Source organism: Plectropomus leopardus, chromosome 5 (assembly GCF_008729295.1).
Source record: "Plectropomus leopardus isolate mb chromosome 5, YSFRI_Pleo_2.0, whole genome shotgun sequence".
Classification (NCBI taxonomy): domain Eukaryota; kingdom Metazoa; phylum Chordata; class Actinopteri; order Perciformes; family Serranidae; genus Plectropomus; species Plectropomus leopardus.
In genome coordinates, this window is record NC_056467.1 from 17,667,683 (window position 1) to 17,687,809 (window position 20,127).

Below are 20,127 nucleotides of genomic sequence, written 5' to 3' on the forward strand. Positions count from 1 at the left end.
GACCTTTTTTTTAAAATTTTTTATTCTCTTCTAAAATGTTAGCATGTGTTTACAGGAGACCCAGTCCTTCATCTGTGTCCTGCTGCTCATTACTGTGACGGTCTGCCTGGCAGTGACTTTAACGGAGGGACAGGACCCCGGCCATGTCCGCTATTCACCTATCGAGCTTCCCCCGGGGCAGGCAGCAAGGGTGACTGCATACCCTGCCCTCCTGGTTCACACTGTAACAGCACAGGTCTGACACGCTGAATCCCACATAACAAACCACATCCATTATTTATCTTTATTTTTTTCCCTAATTCATTCTACTACATCCTATGCCTGCTGTATAATTTAGTGTAAAATACACCTTGACAGTCATCTCTCAGGCGGGTTTAAATTTACATTTGTAAAGACAGATCATAGAAAATTACCTCTCAAGGTTGTATTAATTTCAGTCTGCACAGACATTATTATAGAAGTGCTTGTGCCTGAGATGAGCATGAAAGAGGTATAATGTGAAAAAACATATTAAAACTTTTTATGTCTGAGGCTATAGTAATGACTGAGTGATGGATTTACAAAATCTCCCTCAAAAAGGCTGAATTTATTGCAATCTGAAGCTACAGTTATGTTATCTACAGTATTAATTGATTCCCAGCATGAGGTCTCCCTCATTCTTCTCACTCTGATTCTTTGTATGCAGATATAAAGACTTACATTTGTCACTTTGTGAAGCTTATTAGTCCTTTTTTTCGTTTAAGGTTTTGCTCAATGATGCAGCAACTTTGTTTTTATTTTGGTTATAGCTTTTAAAGTGTTTCTCAGACAACTGTTGTTTTCCAGGACTTACGGACTACTCCAACAATCCCTGCCCACCTGGTTTCTGGTGCAGTGGGTCTGGACCCCCCATTCTTTGCCCTGCAGGCACCAAGAGGCCCCTTCCTGGAGCTGCTGCACCCAACCAGTGTGAACCATGTGAAGGGGGGACCTTTTGCCCAGATCCCCAGACTACAGGGAAGCCCAATGTGGTGGGGATCTCCTGCAGGGCCTCTTATCAATGTCCCATCGGTCGGTTCATCAGCACAGTTTATAATGCTATGTGTCAGATTTCATGTGTAGTAACTTTAGGTCATTTATCTTAATAAATAACTTTCTCTGCAGTGTAATGAGGTTCTGCAGTAATCATTTTTGGTCATAATCCAGGTGCAGTTTCCGAGAGGCTGTGCAGAGCGGGCTCATACTGTGGACCTCAAACTGCTGAGCCTCAAGTCTGTCCTGAAGGGTATTTTTGTCCTGAGGGATCTCAATCTTACTACACCCCCAAACAACTGTGAGTGCATGAAAGTTCCAATATCCTGAAACCTGCCATTTAAACATTGTGTTGTGACATGGAAATGAGAGGCTTTAGCTGTTCACATATGAAAGCATAATGGATTTGGACTGATTCTACACTGTGTGGGTTAAAGCGTTATAAATAACCCTGTGACCACACCCCACAGCTGTCTATTTCCCTACTACTGCCCAGCCAACAGCTCTGCCGTGAAGTCCTGTGAAGGGGGTTCAATGCCTGTCAACACCAGCGGGCTAAGAGGATCCAAAGACAGCTGCTGTAGAGTGTGTGAGGGGGGCACCTATCGTCCCTACTATTCTCCTAACCCACAATGCCTTCCATGTCCACCAGGATACTTTTGCCCCCCAGGTACTTAGCTCACCAACAAAAATCATCCCAGATATCAATTTACATGCACAGTATTTTTTAGTTTATACATAACTCCAAGAAAAGTTTATTTGTTTATTTTAATTCCACAGGTACAGACCGCCACAACAGTAACCCATGCCCTCTTGGCTATGTTTGTCCCATGGGATCCACCCTACCAATACCCTGCCCCCCTGGGTCCTTTGGTAACCTCACTCATGCTGAGACAAAGGGTGACTGTCACCCATGTCCGGCTGGCACCTTCAACCATCTGCTTGCTCAGGAGGCCTGCTTCCCCTGTGGCAGCTCCTCCAGCTCACCAGCAGGTTTAGCACCTACCAAATATTTCTGGATAATTTAAATCATAATAAATGGATTTATTTGGACAAATGTTTATTTTATCATTTAAATTTTAGTTAAAAGGGTAACTTCGGTATTTTTTAAACTAGACCTAATTTTCTTTTTTCTTTTGGTTTATTTATTCTTTAGTTTTTAGTGTCACAGTGACTAAAGGGAAAAACAGTTTTCAAAATTGGTCCAGTATTGAGCAAGACTACTGCAGCTGGCAGCTGTGAAACAGTCTGCAGTTAATGGGCAGATGTACACTGCCAATTTACATCCTTTAAAAGTGCTTTTTTTGGCCATTGCTCAGATTTGTCACATGGTGTGAAGCAGGTGGACCCAAATGTAGGATACTACAGGCAACTGTAACTCAAATAGAGCTGTAGTCCTGGTCAGAGCAAAGAAACAGCAAACAGAAGACCACAAAACCAAATCAAGGGTCTCACAAAGACTGAACTGAAAACCAGGACTTAAATACAAAGCCATCTGATGAGGGGATGAAGTGCAGGTGAAGAAAAGGAGAAGGTCAGGTGAGGGGAATAAGGTGATGAGGCAGGAGAGCAGGCAGAGAGCTGAAACTGAGGAGCAGGGAGGACTGACGAGGCTGATGCAGGTCAGGTGTGCAGAGGGTTAAACGAGGGAAAGGCAGCACAGGAAAACAGGAGGGGCAGACCACAGAAATCAGAAACACCAAAACAGTAATAAACCAACCACGTGAAAGCAAAGACAAACTAATACAAGCAACTTAAATGAGTCTTTTAAACTAACCCTGAGTCTTTTAAACTAACACTTTCTAAAAAGTCATCAGGACACTGACTGTGACATTATAAGTGTCTGACAACATTATGGAAAAAGGATCCATACAGTAATATAACCTTTTGGTAAAGAGTGAGATCCTTTTGTTTAACAACCCCCAAACCCATCAGACTTTATTTTAATAAATTGTTATTTTATCATTGTAAAACACACTTTATTTTTAGTAAACAGAGGGCTAAACAGAATAAACTCAAAAACTCTTTCCACTGTTTCAAAAAAACACCAACTCTGGTTTGGTTGAAATCAACCTTTAATTCTCGCAGTCAGATATGCTAATGTACTGGCTCTATCCATGCTAAAATTACTGTATGGATATGATAGCTTATAGTGATTTAGGGGCTGTTTCTGGTCAAACAAAAAGGTCTGTTTCTGTCAGGATCCTTTCCATATTAATATGACCCTGTCAGAGGCAAAAACCAAGCAAAATCAATGGTACACAAATGCCTGAGTGCTTACATTACAGCTTTTTTTTGTCACTGTCACTGTCACTCTCCGAACCAATTACAATCACTGTCTCCATTGGTCACTTAGGTGTGAAATCATTAGAAAAATGGCCCAGGTTGAAAAATACTGAAGATACCTATTCAGTTAATTCACAATTTCAAATGCATTGTTCACCTGCACAGGAAAATATGCCTGTGATCATAATGATGTGCCATGTGTGTCAAACCTGTGTCCTCAGGTTCTTCCTCTTGTACCTGTTTTGGTAAGAATCGTGCATTCCAGCACTCAGATGGTTCGTGTTTGTGCAGAACTGGATTCATCTTCTATAATAACCTGGATTTCAAAAGCTCTACATCTGACAGTGAATTGGACTGTCAGCCCGAGGTCAGCAGCACAATCAATTACTGTGTCAAATTCACACAGTGTTTCCCATCTTTGGACAGTTAATATATTCACTTCCATCCAATGTCCATTTTGTTCTGTGTTTGAATTTGTACTTTCTTTCTTGAAAAATTTCTCATGGAAATACAATTGATAGTGTGGACTGACTGAAAGTTTGCCAGACAGATGTGTTCTTGTGCAGCTGTACTGACTCTCTCTTCTTCAAAGTCGAATTGTGTTCAAGATTAGTTTTGCAGCCCACCCTCGAGTGTCCTGTGTTAAAGTTTCCCAGAAGCACATCAACAACTTTTATACCCCTCAATGTTGACCACCATAAATAAATAATATATATAAATAAACACACACACAAAAAAAAATGTGTGCATGTGTGTGTGTGTGTTACAGGCAAACAGGCGGTGTGCGACAGGACAGGTACGCCTGGCATCATCCAGAGAGTGTGTGTCGCCATCCCTCCACTCCTGTAATATCACCTGTGGACAACATGGAGGGACTCTGGATGTGGAGATGGGGATGTGAATCTCACTTATACTTTTCAATTTCATTTGGTCCTCCAAAATACCTTCCAAAGTCAATAAGTTTTTGAAAAACAAGCCTAAAAAACTGCTAACGCTAGGTGTAATGAAGAAATGAATATTCATCTCTGCTTGGTTAATAGCCTGACATGCTGTCTGTCTTTTTGTCTCGTCTTATTTTCTTATTCTGTCCTAGTTGCCAGTGTGAGCGATATGTGTCTGCTGAAGAGCTTTGCAACACTTCCTGCCTTTCCAGACTACCTCAGCTCTCTGCACAGTTCTCGGCAGACGGACACCTGCTGCTCAGCCTCAAAGAAAGAGACAAAATGGTCTGGGCCAGAGTAAGGGAGCGCTGACAGCGCCATTACTAAACTGATGATTGGCTTCACCTTTCAAGAAAATGGATTTCTTATTTACTTTTTACTTACTTAGGAATTACACTAAATGTGTGTATAAATGAAAGGAAGGATTTTGGGAAGCTGCTACCACCAGATAAGAATAAACACAAGTTCAATATTAATACTGATACAGCAGAAAGACTTTTTCAGACTGTTGGGTCTAGCTCGATGGGTTAGTTGGCGTAGCATTTATTACGGTCATTTATTATAGTCTCAGCGGGCTACCTGGAAACATGTTGCAGCTGCACATTTGGTGATACCATTGCATTACAGAAAAAGTGGAAAATGTATTTAACAGATCAACAAAATGCCTACTTCGTCTCAAATTTTAGGCTAGTTTCATCACCTATGATTGTACGTGTTTTTTGTGCACTGGATTTAGTCCCGTTTAGAAATATTTTCCAGAACTAACGTTTTCTGGACAACTTCTTGTCTGCGCAATATGATTTTATCACAACAGTCTTTATCTCCAGCACAGGACATTTATCTGCACTTTAAACAACTAATAGGTGTTAAATTTAAGTATATATTTTTTTACAATAATCTACATTTTTACAATTATTTAAAACAAACTGTAATGTACATATTGTATGACAACCTCTTACTCCACTTTGTATACAGACTGTAATCAGAAAAAATAGATTACGTATAAATAGTATATACTACATGTAGAAAAGCAATATGCCATGAATTTATGTTATTGGTTTTCCAATGAAATGCAAATGGATGCCTTGTCAGTTTAATGTGAGCGAACACGTCTCAGAATTACTTATTGATATCTTGTCATCTTATTTCTTTAATTTATGAAGTATGCCGTTGTGTAGAGCTGCAGTAGCAATTCTTATTGAGTTTGTTTCTGTCTACTTCGAGACTGTGATGAATGTTTTAGGACCAGATATCCATGCAAAGAGTATTGGGAAAACCCATTTGGTCCAGTTCGAACCTGACGGGGTGTTTGGTTGGATTCCAACCCAGAGAGAGCTCATCAGTCACTTTCTGTCAGGTGCCAAGTTTTATGTTTTTAATTAGCTCATTTAACTTCTGTATTTAGTATCATATAAAAGTAAATTGTTGAACATTTTACTTGGCTGTCTAAACCCTGAGTGCAGATTTACCTCTAATCAGAACCAATAGACCTCCTATACACGAGACCCAGAAAGAAGAGAGACACAGGAGATGAAGATGTCGACTTGGCTGTCCTTCCTCGTATCCCCAACCCCATCGCCTGTCTCTCCTCTGGTGACATGCTCATTTTCCATCTCAACATCAACCACACTGGTACTACTGTTTGTTTGTTTTTTGTCTTTTATTTTTTTGCTTTCATGATGTTTTTTTTTTTATCATGACAGTGTGATTTTTGTTTTAGACACAAAAATCTCCCTCTGACTTTCTTTATACCCCAAAGACCGCCATCTCAGCCACTTCCCAGTGTACCAGAAAGACCACCTGTTTAACAGTAACCCCAGCTGGGACTTTGGTGCCTTCAGACGTCTGCAGATACTTATGAAGCAGACAAACTTCAACTCTACAAGGTAGTGTTGAATCTGCAGGTGGAGCTTTAAGTTTTGCAACCAATTTTGTGACCACTTTCCCTCTATACCACAAACTTCTCTCTGTTCCTCTCTTTCTCTCAGGTTTGCCCATGTGTTTTCAGAAACAGGGAAGTACGTGTTTGTTGACAGTGCCGTCCCAGAGTGGAGTATGGTGGTGGTCGTCAGTGAGGAGGGGACAGAGTGTGACCCTCGGGCATCTGTCTTCCAGCCCATGACTACGGCACAACTGGTCAAGTATGGGATTGTAAAGCAGCACAGGCTCAACCTTCTACCTGACTGGGGAGTAATTGCATGTGGGTATCCTTACTGTTCACATAATCTCAACAATTTATCATGCAGATGCATGGCTGGAATGGGTTTGCTTGTTATTTCATCATGACACTAACTGTGTGTAGGGATCCTGAGTCTGCTGCTGGTTGTAGTTGTGATTGTGACCACCACAGTGCTGATTCTGCGACCTGGCAAAGCAAAACTTGTCTCCCAATGGAGGTCGAAGCCAAAGTGGCGCAACCTTGGCGAGCCCTTCTGTCCAGTGGATTGTGTTTGCAGTGGAGACAGGTCTGTTGGCTTGACAATCGAAATGATGAAGTGTTTTATCCAAGTTGTCAGGACACTGATGTCGGGCATCTTTGTAGCATGTATAGAAGGGTGAGAAGCAGAGAAGCGCAAGTAACATTTTGGGCATTTTGATGAGTTGATTCGACTGCCCGTAGGGTACTTGGGGTACTTCTAAATCAATGCAGTTATTGATCAAAAACCAAAAGACTTAACACTGAACACAATTAACTATTTGGGGCCAAAGGGCGTAAGTGCACTTATTCACTTAATTTTCTTCAACAAAATGTGTTGTATTGTTCACTAGATATATTGGCATTGTCATTTTTATGAAGACAAAATTCAATATACAGGACAAAGTATGCCTTTTTTTGTTGGTCAAAAGTTGGTCAAACATCACTTGATGTCTCTCTGGTTCTCCCACCTCAGTATGTAACCTTGATGATATACTGGAAGTCACAATCCTCTTTCTCTCATTTTTCCTGTTAACCTCTCTATATCAACCATGTAAAAAGCATAGCATTACTTATAAATTATTGGTTTTCTATTTGGGACCAAGCATACCTGTCCCAAGCCTCGGTGGCCTCCTGGGCAGTAGGGGTGTGGGAGAGGGAGCAGAAGCTGAGGAGCTCGCTGTTTCAAAAGGAGGTAAGCCCTGTGTTTGTAGATCAAACCCCTTTAAAAATTTAGTAGCAGTAATGTCAGGACATCATGGTGTTACTGGTGGGTGTGGTGGAGTGAACAGTGTGCTTGCTAATTGAATCCTAAATTATAGTTTGAGTTATATTCTCTTGTATGCTGGAATGACCACAATTGGGTCTTTCCGTCTACAGTTATAAATCACCTATCACAACACAAGACATGCTCTGTGGGGCTCTGTGTAGACTTATCTGTTTGGGCTAAATTCTAACATTAGTATCATCACAATGAGAAAGCTAACATGCTGATGGTAAGCAGGTATAATATTTATTATTTTCACCATCTTAATGAAGCTCTGTACCTCTGTAAAATTTGCCAAATATATCACTAAACACAAAGTACAGCCAAGGCTGATGGTAATGTCTTGTCAGCACTAGGCTTTGAAGCCAGTTTTAAATTTTACATCATGGCCAAACATGAATTACATCATCCAGGTCCCCAGGAGCGCAGAAAGACTTTTCTCGTAGATGTGCAGGGTTTTTTTGTTTTCGTTTTAGTATCAGGGGAGGGCTATACCGAAAATGAGCTACTCAGCAGCTGTAAGTCTTTAGTGCGCTTCTCTATAGCCCCCTGCTGTGGATGATCTGGGTAATTTCATGCTGTGGAAATCAAGCTTTTTTTTTGGCTTCACACTCCACTAATTTTAATAGAGATGAATGGGGCTCCGCCTCAAACACTGTATCCAGTTCTCTTCATACATCCATGGTGTTTAGATATAAACCCATGTGCTGGGCAAATTGAAATCTTGATCATCAATGAAACATGTCATGGATCATCTTCTGAGAACCATGAATGTCTTTAATAAATTTCATAGCAATTCTGTAAACAGATGTTGAGATAATTCAGTTTGCATCAAGGTATTGTACCTACTTAACAACTCAACATTGCCATTCATAGAGCCATGCTGCTATTAGGGCTGATAGAGTTTACAATACATATGATTCACCCATCGATTTTTGTATTTTCATACCTCTGTGTATTAATGTGGTCCTAAATCAATCATTGTAAATGTTTCCAAAATTTTTTGCACCTCTTGGCTCTTGGTTTTCAATATATTTGCCATTGTTTTTCTTCTTTTCTTGCCTGTGATATTGTTTGAAATAACTTAAAGGTAGGGTTTGCTTTATTGTTTTTCACTTAGTGCTTATTGCATTATTCACGCCGCTTAATAGGGCGTTTAAATGTCCATTGGCCTAGTCATTATGAAACCATCACGCATGACCAGATAGCAGTTAGCAGCCCATTCTCCATTTGATTGATGATAAAGAAAATAATGGCTAATATCACATCTCTAATGACTTGTGCTGTTATCTCTGGCTCTCTAGTTTAGCCTCTGCAATTTAAATTCAAGTACTTATCATCCATTGCATGTTCCATCTGGACTATGTAAAAAGCTACAGAGACTCTGCTGAATTGTTATTGAGCCCATTTGAGGAAGCTTTTGATTTAGGTGTGGCCATTTATCAGGAGAGTATAATTGCAATTCTTTAGGAAAGCGCTTTCTATATTTTCTTTCAGATTATTTATTATTGATATTTACTGCTACCATTTAGGAAGTGTGACAGGCCGTTGTGATTTAGAGGAGTTAAATGTGAAGACTCTGTACGACAAACTAGAGGATCAGAACCTGCACATAGCCTCACAACTTGCCCGACATCGCAAAGACACACAGGAGTTTTATAGAAATATTTGTCAACAGACTGAAGCACTCAAGGTAAGTTTTATTATAAAGGCATAACATTGTTAATTCTAGAAGAAATTCCTCATTAGAAATGTAATTTTCGAGACTTGTAGTGCCACAAAAACTAAAAATCGCATATTTTCTTTCAGAATGTCTTTGACAACATGGATCATAAAAAACTGAGTCTTCTGAAGGAGCTGCTAATCCATAATGCAATAAGGGATAAACCATCCAACAGCAGGGCAGGAGAGAGAGATACACCAGGTAAAACCCAATGATGGGTATGATCTTTCCTGAGCAATGGCCTAAGAATATATTTCTTTTATTGCAAAAAAAAAAAGATGGCTATGCCAAATCATAAAACCAAGACATTTAAAGAAATGGTTTACATTCTGGAAAGTTACAGGTCATTTCAGAAAGAGGGCGTTCCTATCAGTCCTACAAATGCAGATGTGTCTGCACCTCTTCAGATAGTGAAACTCTGATGGTGAAACACTGCAAAGAACCCCCCCCCCCAAAAAAATGCTTTGTCAATATTGACAAAGCATTTTGGAGATGGATGGAAAAGTCTGCTAATAGTTTAGCCTAGAGCAAATCGTAGCCAAAGGCATATGGTGCGATTAATTTTAGTTCATGTTTATGTAGCTAACATTAGCTAGAGCCTTGATCACTGTATGTGATCTCAAAGGACAACAGGACAAATGGCAAATCACAATCATGATCGGGATGATTGATATGTTATACACTCGGTGGAGGCTTAGGACAGAGAGGGGAGAACTGCAGGGGAAGGGCTATATAGAAAACCACCTACACAGCTTTAACCATATAAGATACAACATACTGAGTAATTTTTAAAAGTGCTGGTAGGTGGACTCTCAGTCAAAGCCAAGTATGTTGTTTTCCCCTTTTTCAAGCCTTTCTGCTAACAGGCTTTTCCCTATAGACTATCACAATAACAGTATTATCACATTTTGTGCCTGAACTTCGGATAAAACAAGTTATTTCCTATATTTAATGACCCAAAGACTCATGTCCACCTGTTTCACTCTTAAAATCTCCTGTAGTTGCGCTTTGAGAGTCTGCAAACTATCACATCCTTAATGTTTTTTCTCTGAACTGTTTCTTGCATGGCACTGAACATTCCCATCACCACAGCTGAGGCCTCGGTAGCATTACTGGGAGCTGTTCTCAGGTCAGTGGAAGCTCTCTTGTGCAGGCTGACAGGAGAAGCTTGGCAGAGCCAGGATTTGCCTGGGCCCCTGTATTGTCACAGTGGTCCTCATGATGCCAGGGAATGTGAGCCACAAGCTGGATACACACAGCCTGGTGACACCAACACCTGCTACACACAGGTAATGGCATTTGTTGTGTTTGTAGCATGTCATGGAATAATTAGGTGGAGAATAATTTTGTCTATTAAATAATGTCTTCAGTTCTCATCAGCGAATATGATCAAGGCAGAGCCAGGTAAGAAACAATCAAGACAAAGGTTTGTTGAATTTCCAAGAGCATCAGGATGTTATGTTGCCCCAGTGACATAATCCTGTCTTCCCCAGTCCATTCACAGAGCACAGCTCCTTGTCTAAGTGACCACGACCTGTCCAAGTTGGTCAGCATATCTCCTCTATTCAAGACCGTGCAGGAGATCCAACAGTCTCTACAAAACCTCACCACAGCTGAGTCTAATCAAAATCTCCACAATGGTACCAAAAAATCCCCAATCAACACCCCAGCAAGATAAATGAAACTCACAATCAATATAACATCAAATTATGGTAAATATATAGACTAAAATGCAGCATCATCCATCTGTTTTTGCAGCTACAGAGTATTCTGTACAGGAGAATGTTGATGGGCAACTAATCCCGACTGCACTGGACAAACTCTCACCTCAACAGTCTGCCGTTTTCCTGTTTGGCTGTCAGGTGATGCAGTCACTTGCAAACTGCCCCCTGTTCCCCTCTGTACTTCTGCTTCTGGCAAAGTCAATCCCAGTTTCTTCATTGTCCTCTAATGAGGCTCTGCTGGCACATTGCTCAAGGGATTTTTATTTTGATGCGACGAATCAAATCCTTTATCTGTCCGAGGCAAAGCTTCAGCACGTGGGACATTTCATCGCTGCTATTCTGCAGTCCATGGCCTATATAGCATCAGGTAATCAGATAGTAACAAAAGACAGTCCTGAGTCCCAATCTTGTGTCGTTGTTTGGCAACAGTCATGTAATACAGTATAACAGGCAATCATCATTAAAAGCACAAAGTGTGTAATCTTCTTTGGAAACAATATGATATTTGTTTTCCTTTTTTATCCAGGATCAAAACCCCCAAGCTTTATGCAAGCTCTCCATGAGGCCATTTCAGCTTTAAGCCTTCAGCTGTTCAGCTTTTCTTTCAAATGGAACACAGCGGAGGTGAGTCGAGTGCTATTTAAGCCTCACACATCATCCATCATACTGCAAGGGGAGCATGTGGATAACTATGCTTTCTTTTTACAGCCAAAATGTGATGCTTCAGATAGGCAGCACGGGGCATTAGTTGAGGAATTTCTCAACATTAGAGTTCCCACTGAAGCGCAGTTCACTGAACAGCTACTAGCAAGCAGGTTAGTGAGAAAGATAAATTCAGCAGAGTATACTACACTCTTTAAACAAAATTATGTAATCAAATACTTTTCTGCCTATCTCTTAATTTAGACTTCAGAAATACAAATATTTCAAGTTAGAACAGCTCATCACAAACCTCAAACAGAGTTCAACTGAAGACAAAGACACAGGTAAGACAATTTTAGGTAAAATAGAAAGTTAGGTTAGGCAATATGCAAAGTCAGTAACAGTTACAGTAAATATTATAATACACTACATATTATGATAAAACAAGACTTGCGCAAACCCTAGCACTTACATTTACACTAAACTATGCATCTGTCATTGCTAAGTAAATATGTTAATATGACAATAGCCCCAAACATGCATTAACAAAAAATAAAAGTGATTGTAAATCAAAATATATAGCCACTTAGAGACGAATTGGTGGATGGATAATTGATAAATTAGCTCAATTAAAAAAAAATATAAGTGGCATTCATAGTCAACATACCAAGATAAAAAACTGGTGTTAAAAGCACAAACTCTGGACTCTGGAAAAATATCAAGGTCTAACTAGCATTATTTTTTCACTTTTTTTCTTCATGTGATGGGTTTAATACTTTCAGAGTACAATTTTCTGCCCTGGAGTCACTGATCCATAATGGCGGGCTATCTAGTAAAACCCATAATATTCCCATATTTCACAGAAACAATGCACCCATATAGACTAATAAACACATTTAATTGTCATTTCAGATTGAATTCAGACGTTTTTCCATTTCACCCCAGTCCCATGATGTAAACATCATTACACTATTATAGAAAGTCCTGGAGAGAAAATGAGAGAAGTCGATTTTCACCTCCTTCATCAACTAAAGAGCTTTGGTTCCACAAGAATGGTCCAATATCCCACTACACACAGTTCATGGCTTTAAAGGCAGCATGTCAATGAGCACTGGAGCTATTCTAGGGCAATAGTGGTGGCGCTTCTGCTAGGTACACAAAAGTCACATATTAGGCATTTTAATTGTTGTATTCTATAAGTCAATGTAGATTCCATTAAGACCTTTGGGCTGTTTCCCACCAGTGCAACGCAACTATGGAAAATATGCATGCAAATTTTCTGCATGACAGCTATGCAAGAAATGTAAGAAATATAAGACTTTCCTCCTAAATATTGTCCCTGTCCCCTACACAAAACAAAAACCTCTCCAGACAGAATGTTATCACAAAAACTAATGCCCATTGCTCTAAAGTCCCATTTCTGCAAAATAAATGAATAAATAAATACACTCTCCCTGCAGTTACAAAGATTAATTGCACTACTCAGTAACCAACTAGCAGCTGCAAACATCAGTCAACCCATTCGACAGTCACCTGCTTGCTCTTGTTAGGGGTTTAAGCCCTCACTACCATCATAATATCACTGCTGCATGGAACGCTACATAATGCTATCCAGGGAAGGACTGTTGGATTAAGGTCTCACGGACAACCACCCAGTGGTCCGATGACATTATTCTTCATAATAATTAGCCATGTGCTTCTCTTCATTTGAGGCCACGACCAACACATAATGTTAGCGAGTGCACATTAGCGAAATTGCAATCAACCAAACTGATAAGACATCCCCCATTTTGGATGCAATCTAGCAATGACCAGGCAAATTTTTGTTTCTTTGGGTAGCAGAGGAATAACCCAGCCTACTCTCCCTTTGATTGACTAGTAATTGCTGTATTCATTGGTTGGATTGGTTAGGTTTAGGCAAGACAAGTGAGACTGTTTAGGGTCAGGGTAAGAATGTTAGGGTAAGCTGAGTAAAAAAGATAAATCAGGAAAAATAATAACAAAATACTAATTAAAAAAATAAAGCAGAGTAAGGGGGGTAATTTCTTCGCTATCCAAGGAAACGCAAATTATGGAACTGGAGTTACGACATCCCCAAGGGCTGTGCAAGCATCCCTTAGAATGCAAAAAGAACAGTTTTTAAATTTCAATGCAAACTTTTTGACAAACTTTTGTGCTTGGTGATTTTTAAAATCTGAAAAATTAAAATCTTGTTTAATTTCAGCAGGTTTACCACCAAAAGGAACACCAATGCGGGTATCACTCCTCTACAAATCATAACATCATAGACTTAATTTTAGAGAATAGTTGTTGTCCTCCCAGCACCACGTTAATTTGTCATTTCTTCTATCCCAGATGTCCTGCATAGAAGAAGAAATTGACCGCATGAATGGGTCTTTCTTGCAACTGAGCATGCAGCTACAAAAGAGAGCTCAAATGAGCACATGGCTGAAGGAAAGAGAGAATAGTGGGGGCAAACATTCTGCGGTAATTATCTAGAACACTACACATTTAATATATGATTACATAATCCAAAGCATTAGTCCGCATGGTAATTTAATTGCGTGATGTCTAGGGCTTATAAATTATCCGCTAATATTTTATTTCCTATGAAGTTCAACATGCTGAGATTTATTTTCCCTGTCACTACACATTATAGAATAACATTCATATGCAGGAGATGACATATACATTGATTCATGTAGTGGATTCAATCATTCCAGCATCATGCTGAGCTCGTGTTCATTTGCTCCTACTCAGCCCTGACTAAAAAGAAAAATGTGTAAATCATTATGCATGAATATCTGTGCATGTATTTGCATCATTGCTTGAAACCACATGCTTGGTTTCATTTATATATTTTACCACCACTCAATAATCCATTCTCTGTCATATATACTTGTGCAGAGGGCAACACCAACAAGCATGCCAAGCCTGAGTCGTAATGGAACAATCCTGCTGGAACTAAAGAGACGCTACGTATCACAGCGCCTCAATGAGCTCCAAATCACATTAGGCCACATCAGACAGAGCCAGCATGACAGCAAGTCAAATGAAGGGACAAGAAGCAGTATGGAACCAGACAGCAGCACCACTCAGCAGGGGCAGGGGGAGCATTATTCTGGCGTGGAAGGCAGTGGCTGCAGTCCGGCTGACAGCCAGCAGCAGGACAGTATTCTAGCTAGCAAGAGTCACAGCCAGCAAAGAGTAGAGAGCAGAGGTCTCGGTAACTATAAACTGGAGAGTCATATTTCTGACCAGCAGAGGAGTGACACTGTCCAGAGCAACAACCCTGACACAGTACAGGACTGCCAGATGCCGGAGAGCCAAGATCAGCTGCATCGTAATGTCCCACAAAAGCAGGAGCTAAGCAGTCAGATCACAATAGGAAACACAACTGGACATACAGATATTGATGAAATGTGGGAGTCTATTGATCAGAATCTAAACGTAGATCAAAGATGAGAAATGTTTAAATGTGTTTATGTAATAACTACTTCTCCTGCCTTGTTGCGCTTTTTCATTTTAACCCTAAAATAGCTGTATTATCTGTAGAGTATTCTTGCTTGTTTGTTGAGGAACTATCAGAGTGAACCCTGTCTTGATTTGCACCAGCTTTTAAAAAAAAACAACTAATCTGTGCCCTTTTCTGCAATCCTGAACAAAAATATTTTATGGCAGCGAGCAGTGATGTCATCTTGTCCAAATAGTTCCTTAGTAGGAGTTAATAAAGGCCTTTAAGACAGACTGTTTATTAGCATTACTAATTAAGACAATAAACTTCAGCTAAATGATCACAAGGTGACACTTTTGTTTCTGTGTACCGGCTGAAACAACCTCTCCCTCTTGTAGAGTTGACAACCCACAACACATCTTCATGAATATTTAATAATATACACCAGCAATTCTCTCACCCTTTGTATTCACACAACACACACAGGTCCTCTAACCATTTCTCTCTAAGCCATTTTTATTGGAGTGTGATTTTTCTATAACAACAGATCAACCAAGTGAAACTAAAAGAAGTGACTAAATTTGAAATCTTGTTAAGAGAAGTCTACGTTGCACCACTCTGGTTCGATGGATTATCTGATGCAGGAGGTTGTGGCTCTTATAATAGAAAGTGAGTATTCCTACAGGGGGCTGAGAGCCAAATCAGAAGGTCAGATGGAACAAGTCTTCACTTACTATCAGTGTTAGTTTAGCGATCTGTGCCAAGTCCCCGAGGCTGAGCCTAGCATTGCCCTGCAGCAGTGTGTATGTGTGTGTGCATATGAGGGGTGTGGATCAGTGTTTCCCTGAGATTATATGCCTTATCAGTTAGATTAGCTGCTACGTGCCACTGATCTGGCCTCTGTGTGTGTGTGTGTGTGTGTGTGTGTGTGTGTGCGCGTGTGTGTGTGTGTGTATGTCTCACTGTGGGACATGGCATCATATAACTCCACTCTGAGCTGCTTTGGAGCCGAGTGGGTGTGTGCATGTTTGTGTGTGTGTGCAGTGGTACATTATGCTTGCTCTAGTTGTTTACATCAACAAGGGTTATTTTTAGGAAGACTGCGTTGTGTGATGTTTATGTGATTACATGAATATTTATGTTTTTATATGATATAAATAACAAAAGAATATATGAATTTCATGCAAAATATATCTCAAGAGGCCTGTCACTGTTGAGAAATACTTAATATAAATAATAATAAAGCTTAAATCTTAAAGGCCCGAGCTGTTGGAAAGAATCAAAGACGACTGTCTCTGACTCTTGTGGAAAGATGGAACAGGCAAACAATGACATGCCCAAAGACAACATTCAAATTAAACCTGCCTGGAAATCCCGAACTGGTGTGTTCAGGACCTCCACATTCAACATGTTTACCTGCAAAACCAGCTACCTGGAAATCTGATGCAGCCTTTGGTTTGCAAAACCACAATATTTCTGCACAAACCACCAGAAACCATCTCAGAGAATCTCATCTGCATGAGTCAAACAACCTGCTTAATCTGCACGCTCACTGTTCTTACGAGGGTAGCAGGGTCTTGGCCTGACAGTGGTTAATCGTTAAGTGGACGGCTGCTCAGTTTTCGATAGACAAGCACTCTGTAGAAAAGTTCTTTTCACAGAAGACTCCCAATTTACATTGTACCAGACAGATGGCTGACAGCATGTGTGGTGCAGTGTGGCTGAGCAGTTTGCTAAATGCAGACATTGTGAACAGAGTGCCTCATGGTGGGGGTGGGGTTATAGTATTGGCTAGCATAGGACAATAGATACTAGTGAATTTGATTGATTTTAGTTTGAATGCACATAAAGAGATGCTGAGTCAGGCCATTTGTCCTCCACCAAGACTTGTTACAGCATAATAATGCATCTCTCCATGTTGCAGGGATTTGTACACAATCTCTGGAAGCGACATCTCATTTCACGTAGGAAAAGGACAGATGCATTTAATAACATAACATAACAGTAGCTGCATCCATGGTGGCTCACTCAAATAACTTACTAGGTCATTTACTGGAACTGAGCTATAATTAAGGTGATCAGTTTCACCTGTGCTTTTCCTACTGAGACAAGTCTGCTGTGAAAACAGTCGGTACCTGCCAGCATCCAGAAACTTCATACAGCCTTTGAAGAGGACTGAGCAGACACACACAGACCACAATCAACAACCTGATCCACTCTATGTAAAGGAGATGTATCACAGCTCATGAGGCAAATGGTTGACACACCAGATTCTTACTGATTAATTTTATTGTATATATTTCTCAGCGACAGTGCATATTAGTAGACATGTTTTTCAAGGAAAAACCACACATTTTAGAATGGCCTTTTACAGTGACCATCCCAAGGTGCACCTGCTCTTTAATCAGCACCTTGATTTGCCACCCTGTCAGGGGGTGGATCTTAAAAGCAGAAGTGCTCACTGACAGGGATTTTAACCCTCTGAAACATGAGCAATTTGACTTCATTTCCCTCAAAAACATGAAAAGGAGTTACAAGTTCTGAATTACAAGAAAATTATTTGAAATTTAGCAAAAAAAAAAAGAAAATATATTTTATATATATATATATATTTTTATATATTTTATATATATATATATATGTATGAGTTATATGTAAGTTTATATGTGTGTGTATATATGTATATATGTATATATATATATATATACATAACATATAAACATACATATAACTCATCCTTTTTAGACTTAAGTATTTTTTAAAATTAAATATGTCTTAATAGCCACAGACTTCTTGTGATATGTTTTTTTTTAAATCTAATTCACACATTTTATGACGAAAACCCTTGAGCTGGATGTAAAGATGCAGATGGATCAAGAATGAATATGATACATGTTTAGAGAGATGAGTGAAGTCCCTCTAACACTGATTTAACAACTTTCACCCAATTCCAGCGTTAAGAGGTTTTTCTCGCAAGCTGAGATTTACATCTCAGTTTCCAACATGTTTCATCCATGGCTGCCTGCTGTAATCATGTTATAATCTTGAAAGCCTTCCAAATCCCTAGAAATCTGTTCTCCATAGTGCATCCTTGAAAAGCCCTGCGCCTGCACACACACACAGACATATAGAGTACATACGTGAGCAAACACATGCTCTCTCCAACCCACTTATTAATACACAGTTAAATTAATCACTCTCTTATGTAGACAGCTGGTTGATGCTTTCCTCTTCCTCTTCTGTTTTAGAGTCAGTGCTCTCTTCATGAGTTTACCTTCAAATATTAAAAAGTGCTGTATTCATCACTTGCTGTGAAAACCCTGAGATCTGAACACACTTAAAGAATGAGAGCACAGTACTCTTTTTTCTTTGAAATGATTCTCTTTCTGTCAAAAGTGAGTCAAACAAGCCAGATGCCTGTAATAGAAAAAGGGGGCTGGCTGTAAGGCTTCCTGTCGTCTTCCTGTGTCTGCGGTCTGTCGCTGAGCAGGCCCCCTGTAGTCACCATGGTGCTGCATTGCTGTTGCTATGGTTTCCTTATCTGCAGGATGTGGTTCAACCAGGCCTGCCATATTTAGTCTGCTCCTCAGAGTGCCGGCCTACTGCCGATGCTGACAGCAACACAAGAGTGCACTCAGCGGCCTCTTTTGCTGTTCTTTTTACATTAAAATCTGCTCCAACAGCTAAGCCTAGCTGCATAAACCTGTTGATTCACTCTGTCAGCACTCCTCAGCATTTCAAAGCTTTAACACAGTGTGTCCTCACTTATTTTGATGTTTACAGATAGATTCTCATGTGGTGTTTTAAAAGAGGATAATGCTGAAATTCGCATTCCCTTTCTATTTCCCTAAGATGTAATCCTCCAGATACAAAGGCTGCAAGATTAAATACTGTGATGTTACTGTGAGATTATTGTGGCTCTTTCCGGACTGAGGATACCATATCATGGGTTCATCTCAACCTGTTTTATTTTTTTCTGTGTTCTTTCACAGAGTTGACAGGTCACATCAAACATCACAGTAATCCTGCTGTCTTGGCGGGTGTCTTGGAAACATTCGTGATGAGCAAATAACACTGAAGATGAACAGAAAGGATGCAGTTTAAGACAATAAATGTGGAAAACATCTATTGTATTATAATATATATATATGTTTGCATATATTATGATAATACTGATGAATTTACTTGACTGACTCTGTTCTGTAAAATACAGAAGCAGAATATTTTTTAAAAAAAAGGAATATTTTTTAATCAACAACATCTTTTAGTTTAATCTATTTAAACTGATCTGATTAAACTAAAAGATGTTATCATATAATCTGTGTTATAGTTTTTCTCTGTAAAGAAACACGGCCCATTCACAAGCCTTTTCATACAGAAGGAAATGTATAAAGCAGGTTATGGATCCGATTTTCCACACAAAATTGAGAGAAAAATCAATATTGCTAATCATAACGGATGTACTGCAGATCTGTAGACATGAAAAAGAGCAGGATGTACTCTGGATTCAGTCTGCCGGCCATTTTATTCCATCCTCATCACATCTCTCAGCCTGAGAGAGACACACAAATGTGATATAATTACACTGTTCAGCAGTCACTTCACTCCTCTTCTGGGGCAGGCTGTGTTGGCGTGATGGGCAGGAAAAAGGTTTCAGTCCTTTCCCACCTGCAGCCAGTGAATCATTTCTTCTCTACCCTTCCTATTCAGCATTGTTTATCCCTTATGTGATTTAAGAAAGGGGAAGGCAGATTTGCTGCAGCACAGTGGTGCAGCATGGAAGAGTTTTTACCCAAATATAGACAAAAAATCAAAAGGTCAGGGCCTGTTACAGCCTAACTTCAGGGGAAGATCATTTGATTAGTGAGTTTTGTGTCCTGCTCTGTATTTTATCAGCTTGATTGCTGCAGTGAGCCAAAGATATAGATCAGTCTGTGGATGTGATGTATGGTTGTATGATCCCATGTTTCACACTAAATATTGATTTCAGTCTGAAGAAGCTGTTTTGCTCTGATTTTTTTGTTGTTTTAATGCATTGTACATGTTTTCTGTATACTTTGCTAAAACAGCAAACAAATGGGGGCCTTAGACTTTTTCCACAGTGCTGTAATACCATTTGATAGCTGTAGATATGCATGCATATTGAGCAGAGTATGTATGCTTC

At 39.7% G+C, this 20,127-nt stretch overlaps 1 protein-coding gene across 1 annotated transcript; it reads left to right on the plus strand.

Annotated features, from left to right (window-relative positions):
- Positions 1 to 13,747: 13,747 nt before the first annotated feature.
- Positions 13,748 to 14,974, plus strand: LOC121943427. Its single transcript, XM_042486950.1, has 3 exons — positions 13,748 to 13,765; positions 13,865 to 13,996; positions 14,417 to 14,974. Exons 1-3 carry the CDS (start codon positions 13,760 to 13,762, stop codon positions 14,972 to 14,974), a joined length of 696 nt encoding a protein of 231 aa, XP_042342884.1. The 5' UTR covers positions 13,748 to 13,759.
- The last annotated feature ends 5,153 nt before the right edge of the window (positions 14,975 to 20,127 follow it).

What these genes read in the sequence shown, in the direction of transcription:
- LOC121943427 (XM_042486950.1), top strand. An exon ending in GTGGGGGCAAACATTCTGCG is followed by an intron (nt 13,997 to 14,416) that starts GTAATTATCTAG and finishes ATACTTGTGCAG; the next exon opens with AGGGCAACACCAACAAGCAT.